General features: G+C 41.7%; 1 protein-coding gene and 1 pseudogene across 12 annotated transcripts in view; one reads left to right on the plus strand and one right to left on the minus strand.

The window, feature by feature from the left end:
* The window catches only part of DEPDC5 (DEP domain containing 5, GATOR1 subcomplex subunit), a 137,412-nt gene extending 121,239 nt beyond the window's left edge, over window positions 1–16,173 (minus strand). For 11 of the 12 annotated variants that reach the window (XM_034638843.1, XM_034638844.1, XM_034638842.1 and 8 more), the window contains exons 1-8: window positions 15,925–16,085; window positions 15,138–15,261; window positions 12,689–12,776; window positions 12,256–12,302; window positions 10,991–11,076; window positions 10,019–10,102; window positions 8,767–8,816; window positions 836–905 (exon numbers count right to left, since the gene is read on the minus strand). In XM_034638843.1, the coding sequence (XP_034494734.1) occupies window positions 836–905; window positions 8,767–8,816; window positions 10,019–10,102; window positions 10,991–11,076; window positions 12,256–12,302; window positions 12,689–12,776; window positions 15,138–15,195 (483 nt within the window). In that variant the 5' untranslated portion in view covers window positions 15,196–15,261; window positions 15,925–16,085. The other variant, XM_019795621.2, reaches the window with a different exon arrangement.
* On the plus strand, window positions 1,134–1,654 carry LOC100476701 (annotated as a pseudogene).
* Window positions 16,174–17,837: the final 1,664 nt, after the last annotated feature.

The raw sequence follows: 17,837 nt of genomic DNA on the forward strand, positions 1-17,837 counted from the left end.
ATCACTATTTTGGACCAGGTAATTCTTTGTTCTGGACATCTGCCTTATACATTGTATCATGTTTACCAATCTTCTTCACAAAATCCTGGCTGTGACACATAAAAATGTCTTCAGACATTGCCAAAAGACCCCAGTGGAGGCAAGATCACCCGCCCATTCAAACCACTGCTCTCAAAGGAGGCAGGGGATGAGAACAAGGAAGAACAGACAGGTGGTTTCACCAGCATGGGTAATGTTTACAGCTGTTCAATTTGGGTTTTTCCAACTGGAATAGAGAGTCAAAGAAGGAAATTCCTTTGCAAAAGTCTCTGTTGATGTTTACCAACTGCAGTCTTCTACTGAGTTTAACTTTTCCTATGTATTAGCAGGCATCGAAGCCCACGAGATAGACATTACATTTCCATGTTTAGACCTCTTTCAGAGGAGAAAATAAAGGGGTGCCTGGGTAGTTCAGTCAGTTAAGCCTCTGCCTTTGGCTCAGGTCATGATCCCAGGGTCCTGGGATCGAGTCCCGCATCAGGCTCCCTGCTCAGCAGGGAGTCTGCTTCTCCCTCTGCCCCTCCCTCCACTTGGGCTCTCTCAAAAATAAATAAAAATTTAAAAAATTTAAAAAAAAAGAAGAGAAAACAAAGATTGACCCCAAACTGGAGAGATCCAACTGTAAAACATTAGAACTCCAGGAGTCCTTGACAATATTACAGTATTATCTACCTGGGTAAACATTACCCATCAGGAGATTATCAAGTTTTTGCTTGTTTCTGATTTGTCTTTGGTTTCAGGACTCAGGCATAATGGTATGAAGAAACAAAACCAGAAGGCATTTTATCAGTCTCACCCTGGTGTCTTCGCTGATATAACCACACATGACCTTCTCATTCTTGACCCACAGCTCACCAGCCTGTGCCCTGAAAAGATATACACACAAGGGTTATTACAAGTCTTAAAACACAAAGAAACAGGGATGAATTCAGGGTGGCTCGCTGTACTCTGATACTTATCCCCAAATGACCTGCCCAGTTACAGATTTCCAGAGAGAATGCCCTGAACAGATTACACAACATAAAGAATTCTCAGAGTGGAGCGGAAGTGCCCTTTCTTCCTTTCTGCTGTAGGCTGGAGTGGCTGGTGTTGAGATGGGCAAGTTCATCAAACCCATGAAGGTGGTGCTGGTCCTGGTCAGACGCTACTCTGGATGCAAAGCAGTCATCATGAAGAACATTGATGATGGCACCTCAGACTGTCCCTACAGCCATGGCTGCAATTGACCGCTATCCCTGCAAAGTGAAAGCTTCCATGGGCAAGAAGAAAATCGCCAAGAGGTCAAAGATCAAGTCTTTTGTGAAAGTTTATAATTGCCTCATGCCCACAGAGTCGCCTCATGCCCACAAGTTCTCTGTGGCTATCCCCTTGGACAAAACTGTCATCAATGAGGATGTCTTCAGAGACCCTGCTCTAAGACGCAAGGCCTGATGAAGCGCCGAGGTCAAGTTCGAGGTGAAGTACAAGATCAGCAAGAACAAGTGGTTCTTCCAGAAGCTGCAGTTTTAGATGTTTGTCATTAAAAATTAAAAAAAAAAAAAGAATTCTCAGAGCGTATTGAATTTGTATGACAGTTCTTAATCTGGGAGACCATAGGAAATATGCAAGTCCCAGGAAGGGCTTCGGGAAATCCACGAATCCTCTGAAATCATGCAAAGTTTTCTGGGCAGAAAATTATGGTTTTTGTCAAATCTCAAAAGGGTAGATGTCACAAAAATAGGAAGAACTGACAAACAATTTTGCTCATCCCAGCTTTGATATGATGAGTTTCAATGGAAACAAAATCCACCTTAATATCAGGATTAGAAGACAAGCAATCAGAAGACGGGGACAGAGTCCCTATTCAATGGAGGCCATTCTGCTGAAAAATTTTCATGGCAACTTGGTATTGCACTTTGGGGGCTTAATGTCTTTTCCTCTGCAACTTATTAAGGGTGTAAAATGGACAGCACAGTTCAAAGAACATGGCCTTCTGAGCTGACCAGACTTGAGTGGAACTAGTCTCGGCAGGAATCTCAGTTCTGAGTGTCCCTTAACTAGCTGAATGGCCGTGGGGAAATAACTCGGAGGCCCAGCACCTTTATCTTAAAAAAGGATAAAGCTTGTGTTACCACTTTATAGAGCTGTTCTGAGAATTCAACCAGACTGTGGGGAAACGGTTCAGGACAGTGCTGGGATAGGCGTTGCCACAGTTAGGAGTACTAGCGGCTACTTGTATTAGCAAGAACTGTAACAATGGTAAATATTAACACAAAATGCTATCCTGGAGAGGGACACCTGGGTGGCTCAGTCAGTTAAGCGTCTGCCTTCAGCTCAGGTCACAATCTCAGGGTCTTGGGATCGAGTCCTGCGTCAGACTCCCTGCTTATCAGGAGTCTGCTTCTCCCTCTCCTCCCCGCTCATGCTCTCTCTTGCTATCTCTGTCTCTCTCAAATAAATAAAATCTTAAAAAAAAATTGCTATACTGGAGAGAAAGGGGTAGCTGTTATCTGAGGACCTTGTAATCATCCCTCAACCAACGACACAAGCCTGTCTCTTCTACCAACCCCAGTGCAAATTCCTGCCTGGCCCTAAGCAATCAGTCCTCATAAAAAAGAAGAAAAGATAAAATCAAAGCAAGGAAAATGTTCTGTACCATGAGTCACAGCTCAGGCTACCTGAGAAACACCAGACAATCAGTCAGCCTTGCTGGCTCTCCCTCCTGTCTGTAAAACAAAGAAAGCTGGACCAAGCCCATGTTTTTTTAAATACGCTTCCCAACTCTGCTTTGACCAAAAGGGGTGTCTCTTGGTATTCCTTTACCCATGCGCCTATGAGTGGACAAATGCAGCAAGCTTATCTGAGAAGGGACTCTGTTTCTTTAACATAAGGAAGGATTCAATGTCCCCATGATCTCTGAGTTCTATTAACAGAAAGTACTCTGCATTCAGGCTACTAATTATCAGATTAACCAGACCTCTAAAATGAGCTTGTGTTACCACACTAACTCACCAACTTCTGCTAGTATGTATAGACAAAGTAGTGCTACAAAATTTGGGCTTAGATTGCAGCCCCTCTACTCCCCGTGGAGGTCAAGCCCCTATCTATCTATCTATCTATCTATCTATCTATCTATCTATCTATCTCTTTTTCATTTCCTTTCTTTCTTTCAAGATTTTTTATTTATTTATTTATTTATTTATTTATTTATTTATTTATTTATTTATTTGGNAAGTAGTGCTACAAAATTTGGGCTTAGATTGCAGCCCCTCTACTCCCCGTGGAGGTCAAGCCCCTATCTATCTATCTATCTATCTATCTATCTATCTATCTATCTATCTCTTTTTCATTTCCTTTCTTTCTTTCAAGATTTTTTATTTATTTATTTATTTATTTATTTATTTATTTATTTATTTATTTGGCAGAGAGAGAGAGCGCGCACAAGCAGGGGGAGCGGCAGGCAGAGGGACAGGGAGAAGCAGGCTCCCTACTAAGCAAGGAGCCCAATGCAGGGCTTGATCCCAGGACCCCGGGATCATGACCTGAGCTGAAGGCAGACACTTAACCAACTGAGCCACCCAGGCGCCCCAAGCCATAATCGTTCTGAGCCAGTTTTGTAAAAATCAGTAAATGTGATTAATAAGAACCCTGCCCCAACCGTCTTCTACAGCTCTTGAGAAGATCCAATGAGCTCCACAGATGAGAGGACTTGGTGAACTATGAAACAGTTATCATTCCAACGTAAATGGTTCTTTACAGAACACACACACACACACACACACACACACACACACACACAGAAAATGCAATCTTGATCTTTACTCCTAAACCTAAAATCTGCCCTTAACCAAACAGGAACTGAGAATGGCCCTGAGGTAGCTTCTCTTCTCTTCTCTGCTGGTTCAAGGGAAGAAAAACTGCCATTGACAGATGCAAACACAAAATCTATTATCCCCTAGGACAAAGCCCAAGGGCACACATGGCTTCCTACAAGAGGCAGAATGGCACACTGCCAAGCCCTGAGGATGAAGGTGACCTGGGGGGCACTAGCCTTTGATTTATGTAGGAACTTGGGCAGGGCACTTCCCCTTCCTTTCCAATCAAGTGAGCTGTTGGGGATCGGTATCCTTTACAACTAAATTTCATCATTCTGTGAATGCGTAAAATAAATGCAAAGTATGGTCACTGTCGTTTTATCTGCATAACACACCTTTGAACAACCTGAATGTCCCATAATGGCAGACAGGTTAAGTAAATTATGATGTATCCAGACCACAGAATATCATGGAACCATTAAAATCATGTTTACAAGTTTTAACTTCACCACAAATGTTTATAAGCTTTTAAGTGGAAAAAAAGGATACAAAAGAGTACACACAGTAACATCATCTATGCAAAAATACATGCATGTACATGTATGAATGAAAATTAAACATTGAGGGGTGCCTGACTCAGATGGTAAGGCATATGACTCTTGATCTCTGGGTTTTGAGTTCAAGCCCTACTTTGGGCATGGAGATTACTTAATTAAAAATAAAAAAATAAAAGAAAGAAAGAGAAGAGGGGCACCTGGAAGGTTCAGTCAGTTAAGCGTCTGCCTTCGGCACAGGTCCTGATCTCAGGGTCCTGGGATTGAGCCCTGCATCAGGCTCCCTGCTCAGTGGGGAGTCTGCTTCTCTCTCTGCTTCTCCCTCTGCCTCTCACTCCTGCTCTCTCTCTCAAATAAATCTTTTTAAAAAATAAAAGAAAAAAGAAAAAAAAAGAAAAGACTGAAAGGTCACACTAAAATTTAATAGTAGTTATCTGTACATAGTTGGTTTATATTCCACTGTAAGTTTTCTTTTTTTTTTTTTTTAAGATTTTATTTATTTGAGAGAGAGAGAGAGACCACAAGCATGGGTGGAGGGCAGAGGGAAAGGGAGAAGAGACTCCCTGCTGAGCTGGTCCCGATATGGGGCTCAATCCCAGAACCTTGGGATCAGGGCCTGAGCTGAAGGCAGAAGCTTAACCAACTGAGAGACCCAGGCACCCCAAGTTTCTTCTTTATACTCTCTGTATTACCCAAATTTTCTAAAATAATTTTTTTTCAAATTATGAAAACAAAGTTTTCAGGGTATTTTTTTTTTGACAGTATATAAAATCATGTATACTATATGGTATCAAGCCAAAAGGTAGGGAGAGGAAGACAGAATATTTTGGCAGAACTACATCAAAATGTTAACAGTAGTTGATTCCGAGTAGTAATATTATGTTTTTTTTTCCTGCTGCTTTATTCTATTTTTCAAACTGTCTACACTGAGCAAGTACTATATATAAAAATACTTAGCATATGCCTGGTACCTAGCGTGTGAAAAACAAGTGGTACTTAGTACTAATTCTATAGTTAAGAAAGACATTCTAAGAGAATGGCCACCACAGAATCAGACTCAAGTCAGAGAAGATCCCAGAAGATCCTCCACAGTACAGCAGACCTGGCAGGGTAACACCCAACAAGGGGCTTTAACTGTGACTCTCCACACTGGTCTGTCTGCTTCTGGACAGCTGAGAAGTCCAGGCCAGAAATTATTCAGTGTTGCTCCCTCTGGAGTGAGAGTCAGAAAAAAAAAATTTTTTTTTAATAAAAAAAGAAACCTTAGCTAGTCAGCAGTCCCAAAACTATCTGGAAAAATGAGATCTCTTCATGATTAAACCAAATAGACTAGGTTTCTGNGGGCGCCTGGGTGGCACAGCGGTTAAGCGTCTGCCTTCGGCTCAGGGCGTGATCCCGGCGTTATGGGATCGAGCCCCACATCAGGCTCCTCTGCTATGAGCCTGCTTCTTCCTCTCCCACTCCCTGCTTGTGTTCCCTCTCTCGCTGGCTGTCTCTATCTCTGTCGAATAAATAAATAAAATTAAAAAAAAAAAGAAGAGAATTAAAAAAAAAATAGACTAGGTTTCTAAGTCCCATATTTTTAAAAAAGCAAAATACTAATTTTTAAGAGATAGGATTTTAGTGCAATATTTTTCTTTTAAAATTTTCTTTAATTTTTTAAAAAATACCAATTGTAGTATTTAATATTTTGAAGACTACATTGGGAATTTAGAGAAAATCAAAATGTTTACCTTCGAAGGAAAAATGATGCTTCAAAGGCAAGGTCTCAAGGTAATGAAACTGTCTCATATGTCCTTAAGTATTAACTAAATCTTTTGTTATGTGAGGCCCAAAGCATCTTTTTTTCTCTTTTTTTAATTTGCATGCCTCCTTGTAAGAAAGAAAGTGACTTTTTTTTTACGTTTTATTTATTTGAGAGAGAGAGCACAAGTAGGGGGGCAGAGAGAAGAAGACTCCCCGCTGAGCAGGGATTTTCCCCCCCCAGCACGTGGGGCTCGATCCCAGGACCTCAAGACCATGACCTGACCCAAAGGCAGACACCCAACCAACTGAGCCACCCAGGCACCCCAGAAAGTAACTTTTGATTCAGTGTAGGAAGACTATAAGTCTTCTGGAGAAATAGTAGAAGACTGTGGTGTACATTTAACCATGAATGAGCAAAATATTAGGACAGATCTTTAAAAGTCTAAACCTGACATTATGTCAGGGTTTTCATTTCTGTATCTGGCACCATGTGGATATGGGCACTTGCACAGAAAAACAAGAAATTTAAGAATGAAAGGTATCTGAGTGGGTTTCTAAATCAGGGCTCAGCTAACTATAGCCTGCTGGCCAAATCCAACCCACCTCCTATATTTATGTGGCTCACAACTAAGAATGGATTTTATATTTTTAAATGTTGAAAAAAACCCAAAATAACAAAAAAATTTGCAAAAGAGACCTGAGACCCATGTGGCCCAAAGTGTAAACTATTTACTCTCTGGTCCTTTACAGAAAAAGATTCTAAACCAACCATTTCATTTTGCAGAGAAGTAGACTCCGAGTCTCCCTAACCTGCCCAACATCACCCCCACTAATCACCGGCAGTGCACGAGTAGATTATAGGTTTCCTGACTCCTGGCCCACCACCTCGGAAAGACTAAGTTGTACTGGAAAGCATGAATCTAGGTTGCATTTCTTGTTTTGTTCAAGGCTTAGTCACTTCTTGGGCTGTGCTTTAAAATCTTTTACTAAGATTTCTCACAGAATCTTGACCCTCCAACTTTTAAATCATCCAATTTTGTGGGGAAAAAAAAATTAATTCTTTATTCTTTCTTTACTTTAGGATCAGTAGTTCAGACTAACCAATTAGCCCTAGCTGATTATGAAATGTTCTTTACAGAAAGGATTCTGGGGGTGCCTGATGGCTCAGCAGTTAGGTGTCTGCCCTTGGCTCAGGTCATGATTCCAGAGTCCTGGGACTGAGTCCCGCATCAGGCTCCCTGCTCAGCGGGGAGTCTGCTTCTTCCCCTCCCTCTCCCTCTGAATGCGTATGTGCACACGCACTCTCTCCCTCTTTCTCAAATAAATAAATAAATAAATCTTTTAAAGAAAAAAAAAGAAAGAAAGAAAGAGAGAGAGAAAAAGGAAGGATGGATGGGTTCTGGCTAAATAAAGGCAGGAAAAATGACTGAATTAGAAAATCACCATCTTGCAACAATCACTAATGGGTGAAATCATGAGGTGGAAAGTTGATGGGGAACTTCATAATGGAGGACCAGACTACCTCACTGGAACCCACTGGTCAATCCTAGCGCCATTAAAAGTGATTCAACCAGGGGCACCTGGGTGGTTCAGTTGGTTGAGTGTCCGACTCTTTTTTTTTTAGATTTTTATTTATTTATTTGACAGAGAGAAAGACAGCCAGTGAGAGAGGGAACACAAGCAGGGAAGTGGGAGAGGAAGAAGCAGGCTCCCAGTGGAGGAGCCAGATGCGGGGGTCGATCCCAGGACTCTGGGATCACACCCTGAACCGAAGGCAGATGCTTAACGAATGAGCCACCCAGGCGCCCCTGAACATCCGACTCTTGATTCTGGCTCAGGTCATGGTCTCAGGGTCCTGGGATCTAGCCCCACTTTGGGCTCTATGCTCAGCAGGGAGTCGACTTGAGATTCTCTCTCTCCCTCTCCCTCTGCCCCCACTCACTTGTGTGTGAGCTCTCTCTCTAAAATAAATAAATAAAATCTTAAAAAAAATGTGAATCAACCAGATGTAAACGTGCTTGTGTTACACATAATAAATTTCAGGAAAGAAACCATTTCTTCTAAGGAAAAAGATTTGTTTTTCATTATACACATTTTTGCAATGTTTGAAGGCTTTACTCTGTGGACGTTGTGCTTTTCGAATCAAAAGGGCTTTCAAAAAGTCCCTTCTCTCTTCTTTACAAACTGAAATTTAGGAATCATTTTAATAAATCAAGGGCAATACAATATGGTTAAAAAGGCAGCAAATCAGGAACGACTGGGCTAGTCATTTTGTATCTCCAAGTATGTTTCTTACTCTGTGAAATGAGAAGGTTTGATTAAATACATTCATCTAAGGCTTTTTCTAGTTCTAAAATTATGAGGTTACACCTCCTTTGTTACAGAATACCATGATGTGCCTTCAGCAACTTCCACTCATCTTAAAACTACTATGGTGCATTTGGGGATTTTTTGGTTTGTTGTATCAACAACAATCTAACCTTTTATTTATTTATTTATTTTGTACAATCTAACCCTTTAAGCTATCGTGTATTTTATTATATGGCCATCCACATCCCTCAAATGCCGAATGTAGCCCACTAGATCCTACTCCCAGGTATTAGCTGATAAGTCTAGAGTGATGTAATATCTACCTGATGCCAGCAAATTCCACCTTCTGAGTGATATAGGCACATGTGCTGACCTATGGAAGAAATAGAGAGAGAGAGAGAAAATGAGATTCAACAACACATCAAGGCCATAAAAGGTCACAAAGAAAGTCTCCTGCCTTTCTAATTTCTTCTAACAACCCAAGGTCAATTAACAAGGGAGTAATAAATTTACCCCATAGGCAAACCTGCTGGGGCAGGTATAACAGTGGGTTCTTAGGAGTGTGACGAGTACAGACAATAAAAGACCAGGTGGAAAAGAAGTGCCCAGCTTCACTAACACGCTTATCTCCACATACATTTGCGTACATATCTGTATTTACATACTCATTTAATTACACAACATTTATTTCTCATTTTAGCTCTCATTTTATAGAATGGAACCCTCCCCCATCCAATAAAAAATGAGCAAACATATTTTTTTCCTGCAAATATTCACTGTATGGAAATTCTACCTATAATTTGTTGCTTCATAATGCTCAAAATGCCCAGTAAGAAAAATTTTCAGTACCAGCTCACAATGAACTGATCATTTTAAGTGGAAAATGTTAATTCAAAATAAAGCAGGAAAATGGGAAGAGGGTACGGCAAAAAGCAGTCTAACTGGGAAGCGACAAGATCTGGGTTCAAGCCCGGTGTCGACCACTGACTCTAGATTTTTAGTCTTGGGTAATCGTTTATCCTCTCAATCTCAATTTTCACATCTATAAATGAAGGGTAATAAATACCTGTCCATGGGGAAGTGACATGAACATGTGAAAGCTAAAGTTCCATTCAAATGTAAAATAACAGGATAATTTCCCATTCAAACCAAAAATGTGGAGTAAAAATCTATAAACAAGGGGCGCCTGGGGGGCACAGCGGTTGGGCATCTGCCTTCGGCTCAGGGCGTGATCCCGGCGTTGTGGGATCGAGCCCCACATCAGGGCCCTCCGCTATGAGCCTGCTTCTTCCTCTCCCTCTCCCCCTGCTTGTGTTCCCTCTCTCGCTGGCTGTCTCTATCTCTGTCGAATAAATAAATAAAATCTTAAAAAAAAAAATCTATAAACAAGCAAAACGGAACTCAAAAAAACAAGAGAGAATGGAAGAAGATACGCAAAGGGTTTACAACAATTATCTGTGATGACGGAATTAGAAATGATTCTATACCCTTCTCCCTACTAAATCTCTACAAGGAAAATAGATTATTTAATATAACAAGAAAAGTAAGACTTTTTTTTTTTAAATCACATCTTACCAAACTTTTCTTTAATCGCCACATATCCCCACGGCCAATATATTGATCCTTAAAGGTTAATTCCACTAGGTCAAGGGTCACATCCTAAAAGGAATAATCAAATATATCTCTTTGCATTACTCTGCCATACTTCATCTTAAGATAATGCACACTGAGCATGGAGAACCCTTTTAGCAAACAAGAAAACTACTGGAGGGGTGCCTGGGTGGCACAGCGGTTAAGCGTCTGCCTTCGGCTCAGGGCGTGATCCTGGCGTTATGGGATCGAGCCCCACATCAGGCCCTTCCGCTATGAGCCTGCTTCTTCCTCTCCCACTCCCCCTGCTTGTGTTCCCCTCTCGCTGGCTGTCTCTATCTCTGTCAAATAAATAAATAAAATCTTTAAAAAAAAAAAAAAGAAAGAAAACTACTGGAAGAACATTTGATAAGAGAATACTGACACACAGTATTTCACGCTGCCAGAAAAGGCTTTTGAGTACAGATGATCAGACTACAACAGATGCTACAGCAGCTGGATCATGACTAAGTGCAAAAAGTAACCAAAGGAATAATTCTCTGTTTAGTCTTCATTCTGGCACATACATAGGACATTGAGCTCTGTGCTTTATTTCCCTAGATAATGTCAATGATATCTTTTAGATAATGCTTTTTACCTATTATAGCACCATTTCTCATTTCAGAAAAAAAAAAGAGAACAGCTAGAGAAATTATAGTATTTTAATAGGAAATTTTACATTGAGCTTAACACATACCTATATATACAGAACCTTTTTAGGAAAACTTTTTAAAAAGCGTGAGGGCTTTAAATGCAACCTGTATAATAATACCTATAATCAAAGTGTCCTATATGTGACCACATATTTAATAGTCCAACACTATACTTAAATAACTCATTATTTCCTTAGAGACCTAACCTTTTAGGGATGGTTTTAATCATTCCCAAAAGATATTCAAGTCCAGAACAAAGACATACCTTAGGGTCTACAACATTCACATAAACATCTTGATAAGGTCGTAGCCGGAACACTTGAGTCACAGTCTGGTCCACACTAATAGTTTCTGCAACGGAAGAAATCTGGATCAGTAACATATTCTGAAAAAGCAGGTAAATATATTTTAAAATATAAGTAGTCATTTGACAAGAAACACAAATGATCCTTGGCCATTGGTAAGAAACATTCTCTGCCTTCCAGCATCTTAAAGCTTAGAATGCTCTACTTTTTTAGGTGAAACAAGCATGTGAAATAAGACCTAAGCCTTCAGCAATTAAAAAATGAGAGACAGAAATGGGGGGGAGGGGAAATTAAAAAATTAAGGAGCAACATAAAAAAGTTCAAAGAACTGTGAAAATTCAGGAGAGGAAGGAGACCATTTTTAGTTTAGAATGAAAGTAGCTGAGGTAGTCAAGGGAGAAACAAACTTTCCAGCGAGCCTTACATCTGGTAAGTAAGAAACATACCAGATGGCAGGAGATGGGGTGGTGAGGGTAAGGAGGAAATTCTTAGGATTTGGGTTTTATAAAATGCTTCCACATCATACTGAATTATAAAAGTAGTGGACAGCACAATACTTTAGAGCAAATCAGAATTTTTTTTAAGTACTATTTAAGGAATTACCTTATTTGCTATAAGTTAACATTCCGGTTCCTTAAACAGCATGGTACACTCATTAGAGAAAAAAAGAAAGGATCGGATCCAGAATGAGTAAGTAGAATGGCTGCTCTGGCTTCTCCACTTACTGACGTCAAGCAAGCCAATTCACCTCAGTGAGACTAAGATCCCTCCCTCAATCAAGAGTTGTGTGGGAAGATAAAAAGAGACATTACAAAAAGCTCCCAGTATGGTGCCTTACATTTGTGACAGGTAATCATCAATATGTTTCTTCACCCTCCCTCACCCAGAGTAGGCACTTAACAAACATCTTGTGAAAAAATACAATATTTAGGAAAGCATGCTTTGCCAACATTTTTTTTCTGAGTTAAATATAAAGCTTCACCTAGTCAGGTTAACTTTCCTCCTGACAATGAACATGGTTTCTTCAGTGCCCTCAGGATGCTGACAAATGAGATTCCTTGGCAGTTTTGATCTGACAATTTTTTTAGGGGAACACATTTTGACAAGGAAAGAACTACTATGTCCTTATTCCCTGAGATTATGAAGAGACATTCCTTACAGTTTATGGAACAGTTTCTCTAAGTGTAAAAATAAAAACCTTAGCGAAGAGAGATGCAATTCTTACCTTTCTGTAGATCTTCCTTAAGTGACTTGACCTGCAAAAGCAGAGGGCTGGGGGAGAAAGCAACAAAGAGATGGGATGCTGTAATTAACCAGCTTTCTTCACCCCCTACAAAAGGCAAACAGATCCCTCTGGATATATTGTAACCTACAGCATAACAAGGCGGGGGAAGTTCTCTTAGAAACAAAGAAACTCTGCACTTGCCCTCCAGGAAATAGGTAAATGTTACACAATTTTTCACATGTCATCTTGACTTTAAAAAAAAACAAAAAGAATAGACTACTTTTTAGATTATTGATTTATCAAATCCTGAGGGCAGGAACAGTTTTATGTAAAGGCTAAGGCTGTCTTGCCCTGCCCTGCAAGCCCCTTAAACAAAATATTTGGAAACAGTAGGCTGCCCAGTTAGTTCCCCTGATCCTAATGAGATGTTTACCTGTATTCATCATTGGGGTGAGCAATCTCCACAATGTCTCCAAGCTTGATGTGAGGAAACACTTTAGGGTTCATGACTAGCTCATCGTCTGAAAGACAATTCAGCAATCTCAAGCACAAAACAGACTCACTTGGGCGACAGGCTGTGGTATATATTCTCATGTCGGGTCCTCATGACCTCATTAGGTTAGTATTACTACCCCAAATTGAAGATGAGGTTCCATTTTAAATTGCAATGCAGATGAACTAAAGGATTCACACAAATAAAGCTAGTGAGTAGCTGAGTTGGGCAGTGTTGGGGACCTTTGTCTTCAGAGCCCAACCTCTTTCTACTACCACCCCACTGACCCCAGGGAAAAAGCAGCCCTTGCTCTCTGGAACTTAAACCTCTGGGATTAACATTTTACTCCCTCGAATTATCACACACCTGGCATACAGCAGGAACAAAACAGACCGAGTCCCACAAATGCAGCGTAATCCCTGATATTTATACAGTGTTCAAAGAATTTCCAAAAATACTGTCCTAAAGTGATCCTCACAGTAAATCTTTGGATCTAACAGAAGTGAAGAAATGACCTAGGTGATAAAGTGAATTGCCTAAGGCTAAACAGCTAATAACAGCACAGCCAGGACTGATTACTAGCTCAGGGTTCCTTCCGCCTAAAGCCCACCACCTCTCCTATGTCATAAACAAACCAACCAACCAACCCGACAAGCCAAGTAAAATGCCCTAGATTTTGGACGGCAGCACTGGATCAGGGAAAAACTTTGGATACCAGTTCACATTAGGGTCCAATGAGACTCTTAAAACATAGGGAGGACATAGTTTCATATGTTTATCTACCCCCACCCCCACCCTCCCTGAGGGTGGGGAGAACTCTTTCATGTATAACAAACTCAGAACCATAAAGAAGGAGTGATTTTTTTTTTAATTTTGAGGGAAAGACTCGAACTTTAATTATGCTAAAACCATGACAAATAAGTATATCTAAATTTCAAATATAATCAGACCCAACAAAAATTCAGCCTAGGAAAGCAAAGCACTGGGTTAATTCCAAATTTTATTTGGTATATTGCTTCCATTGACAGTTTTATGCCAAATCCTCTATGATGCCTTCCCCTAAATTCCATAGTCTGAATTAAACTCCCTGAGCACAAATTCCACTGTTTCATTTTACCATTTCCTTTTTGCATATCTGTCTCACCAAGCTAAAAGTTCCTCAGGGACAAGGGATATTGTCATATTCATAACCTTTATGTTTAGCACAGATATGCACCTAATTTTGTTTGATGTGTTTTTATTTATAGTCCTGCAGGAGACTGGGTATAGCACCGAGTTGTCTTTGTTTTATACACATGAAAAAGTAGACTCATATACATTACACATACACTGTATATACTATATCCTTGTATCCTTCCGTCTGTCAAAAGTTATTTGTTGTCTACTCAGCTCAACCCCACAAATGTTCAGGCAGCATCAACCACATATAATTTCTAGTATTAACAACAGACTGTGCATTTTACCAGAAATTGTGTTTTAAATATAGCAATGCCTGGTATATCCTTGTCCTGGTAATTATAAAGGTTACATTACTGAGCGGCACTGAGCCTGGTACTCTACTAAATACATACAACATTTTACTCAATCTTCACAAACTTTATGGTATCAAAACTAGTGTTTTCCCTTTTGGGGAGTCCTTGCCCTTAGGAGGATTACACGTATATGAGAGCAAATGCATAGTAAAATACAATTTTAAAAAGACTCATTGTGTTGTTAATTCCAATTTCTGAAGCAAGTAAGGACGTTGGGGCAAAAAGGAAAACTACTTTACAAAAAAAAAAAAAAAATTATATTACTAACCGCCATCCTATTCTGCGGATTTATAGACTCAAGGTGCTAAGAAAAACAAAGAAACTGTTCTAACATGCTTGAAGTTGTAGATAAGGTAAACTAGGGGCTTGCCTGAGGTCACAGGGAAAGTCAGAGGCAGAGCTGAAAAATCTGGTTTAGTACAGAACAGTATGCTTTGTCCTGGCCCTCCTCACTATGCCTCCGAGCCTGGAAAGGTTCATGCTTTGATCATACCTGTCTAATGTGTATCTACTACTGCTCTCATTTAATGTAAGTTTCTTTTATCTGCCAAACTAGTGCAGACTTGGATTTTATAAGACGTTTGCAATAAATATGTAATATAAAATACAAATAAATGAAGGGTAGTGGACTGACAACATTCACAATGTTCCTTAAAAGTCAGAATACAAATGCTTTTAGCAGGGGCCTGTGCTCTCTGGTGCTACTGCCCTCCCTGCAACTATATTATACTTGCCGCTTCACTCAAGTTGCCTCTAGCCTCTGTTATCACGTGAGTCAGTGTGTCATTTTCAAGGCACTGGACACACCAAGAACCTCAGCCAACTTACACAACCCCTAAAGACCGATCAATACTGACCACTGCCCCCAAAGCCCTTCTTGTGGATGACGAGTTTGTAGACCTTTGTTGTTCTCATTTTGTACTGTTGTTTCCTTCAGCTGATCCAAGCTTGGGGGAGAGAAGTCATCTTGCCTCTCTGCCACTGAAACACAAAAAGGCTAGAATGTCAGACTTCGTTTCAACTGCTCTTTGATTTTAGGCCACTGAATATACTGGTATTGTTCAGAGGAGAGGTAGCACCAAGCCTTGGATGAAATCGTTCCTCCAATTACAAGGAGGGTTAGAGGACAAAACAGAGAATCTGGGAATTAAGGGGAATTCGGGCCAGGGTCTAGTCGAACCTCCAAGAAGATATTCTATCACACCCTAAAGGGAAAACCTGTAGTGAATTGGGTACTCACTATGTTGTCTCTATCTAAAACAATAACACCCAAATACTAAAGAGATCTTGAAAGGTTAGCACACTCATTTTGTAGATGAAGAAAGGGTGGGCCAGAGCGAGGGACTTGCCCAAGGTCACTCAGACACTCTCACCATTCACGTTTCGCGGTCAGTGTCCTGGGCAAGGAAAGGATAAACAGGAGGAAGGCAGGGCTTCGTTCCCTGAATGCCCACCTATACAAACTCTCAGCGGCTCCTCCTCCCCACCCTCATTTCGCAGCTGCGGCCACTAAAGCTCAGAGAAGCAAGGAGACTTGTCTAAGATCACACAGCAGGATGGGGAGTGGGGTCAGGACTCGAACCTGGGCCACCACCCCCTCCCTCAGACTCCACAAGCCCGGGCCCGGCGAGCAACCCCACTCACCCGCAGCTCCGGAGCCCCTTCCCTCCTCAGGCCGGGGCTCCGAGGGCCGGACCCGCCCGAGGTCCCCCGCGCCTCCTCTGGACGCCCCGCCTACGCCCCCACAGCCCCTGTGGCTTCCTTGCCCAAGCTGAAGGTTCCTGTCGGCCCGCCCGGCCCACAGAGTGCTCACCTGAGAACCCGCGCAGCTCCGGTGGCTCCGCCCCGGGGCCCCCGCCCCCTTCCCGCCCACACGCCCCGGGCCGCTCTGGCCCGGCCTCCGCCTCATCTCGGTGTCCGCGCCACTTCCCCATCCGGGGCTCCCGCCAGGGGCGGAGCGTCGCGTGTGGCCTTTATCTCTGGCTGTCCGCTACGTTTACCGCGCGCTGGCCTGACTGTAGCGTGCTCCAGAAAGGAAATACTTTTCCTCCCAGACATTCTGAGATAGATCCAGGCCCAAGAGCTTCGTTTCCTATTTAGTGATCCCCCAACAGGGCAAACTCAGGAGAATCTCCCCGGATCTGTAAACGGTGTTGTGGACCCTTGCCTGGCCTCACGGGGCTACCGAGAAGCACAAAATAGTTTTACAAAATAGGAGAACTTTTGTAAAATGCAAAGGGCTGAGCACTTGCGACTTAGTGCGATGGACCCTGCTGGGAAGTATTCACTTTGGGGTGTGGTTTTCAAATCCCTGGAAACCCCAAATGAATTCCGTGCCTCCCTGGTTATTAGTAATAGACCATAACTTTCACAGACATCCTTGTGAAATGGTCACATCCCTATTAGGTGGCAGGTACTAGCGTATTTCACAGACAGGTAAACAGGCAGGGAAAATGAAACTCCTCAGAAGGAAGCAAGGATGGATCCTGACCCAGTCGAGTCCGACTTGACTCTAAAGGCTGAGCTTTTAACCAGCGTCCTTCTCACACCCAGGAGCTTAGCCTAAGCCCGTCAGGACATCTTTCTGTTCTCAAGAAGAAATTGAGAGCTGTGTGGGATGTGCCAGAAACTCGCCAAGGGCTCCTGACAAGTTGCCAGCTCCGTCTAATTGACTTACGGTTTTTGGAAATTTCATGAATGTTTAAAGAAAAAACATCGCATACCACAAAGGAGACGGGAGTAGGCGAATGCGGGGGAAGGGGGGGCGTGAAGACAAGAGCTTCCTTAAGCATCCATGCATCCACACTTTCACTTTAGGATTCAGAAGTTAAAGAACCATAAAATAATCGTAATTTTTTATGTAAGTAAAAACATGTAATCAAGTGGACTGAAACAGTTGCAAAAACTTTCAGGGATAAAATGTTAACTTATTATAAAAGATTTTAATGTTGCTTATTCAGGGGACACATTCAGATCCGCCTGACTGTTTTGTTAGCAGCAGTGGCTGGTGGGAAGTCCTTTCATCCCAGAGGGACTAATGGGATTCTCTCTCCCTGGCCCTCCATCTCTTGAGAGAAGTCCATATCTTAGAATTGCAAATATTTCACTTTTTAATTTGGCAAAAACTTGTAAAAAAAAAAAAAAAACACCTTGACGGGGGCGCCTGGGTGCTCAGTCAATTAAGCGTCTGCCTTCGGTTCAGGTCATGATCCTAGGATCCTGGGATCCAGACCCTCACCAGACTCTCTGCTCAGTGGGGAGCTTGCTTCTCCCTCTGCCTACTGCTCTGCCCACTTGTGTGTGCGCTCTCTCTCTCTGTCAAATAAGCAAATAAAAACTTTAAAACAACAACAACAAAAAAAAAAACTTGATAGGTTTTGAGCTTTTAAAAAATTGTCAAAGCCTGGTCAAGGTTAGGGAAGGCTGGAGCAGTTAGCTCCTGGACTGGGGATCTAGTGTAGGGGATCCTTGATTGTAAGATCACTGTGCTACAACACCTGCACAATAGTCTGTTTTTGGCGGTGCGGCTTTGCACCAAATTCTTCTCCTTTCTCGAT

The sequence above is a fragment of the Ailuropoda melanoleuca genome, chromosome 12 (genome assembly GCF_002007445.2).
Source record: "Ailuropoda melanoleuca isolate Jingjing chromosome 12, ASM200744v2, whole genome shotgun sequence".
NCBI lineage: Eukaryota > Metazoa > Chordata > Mammalia > Carnivora > Ursidae > Ailuropoda > Ailuropoda melanoleuca.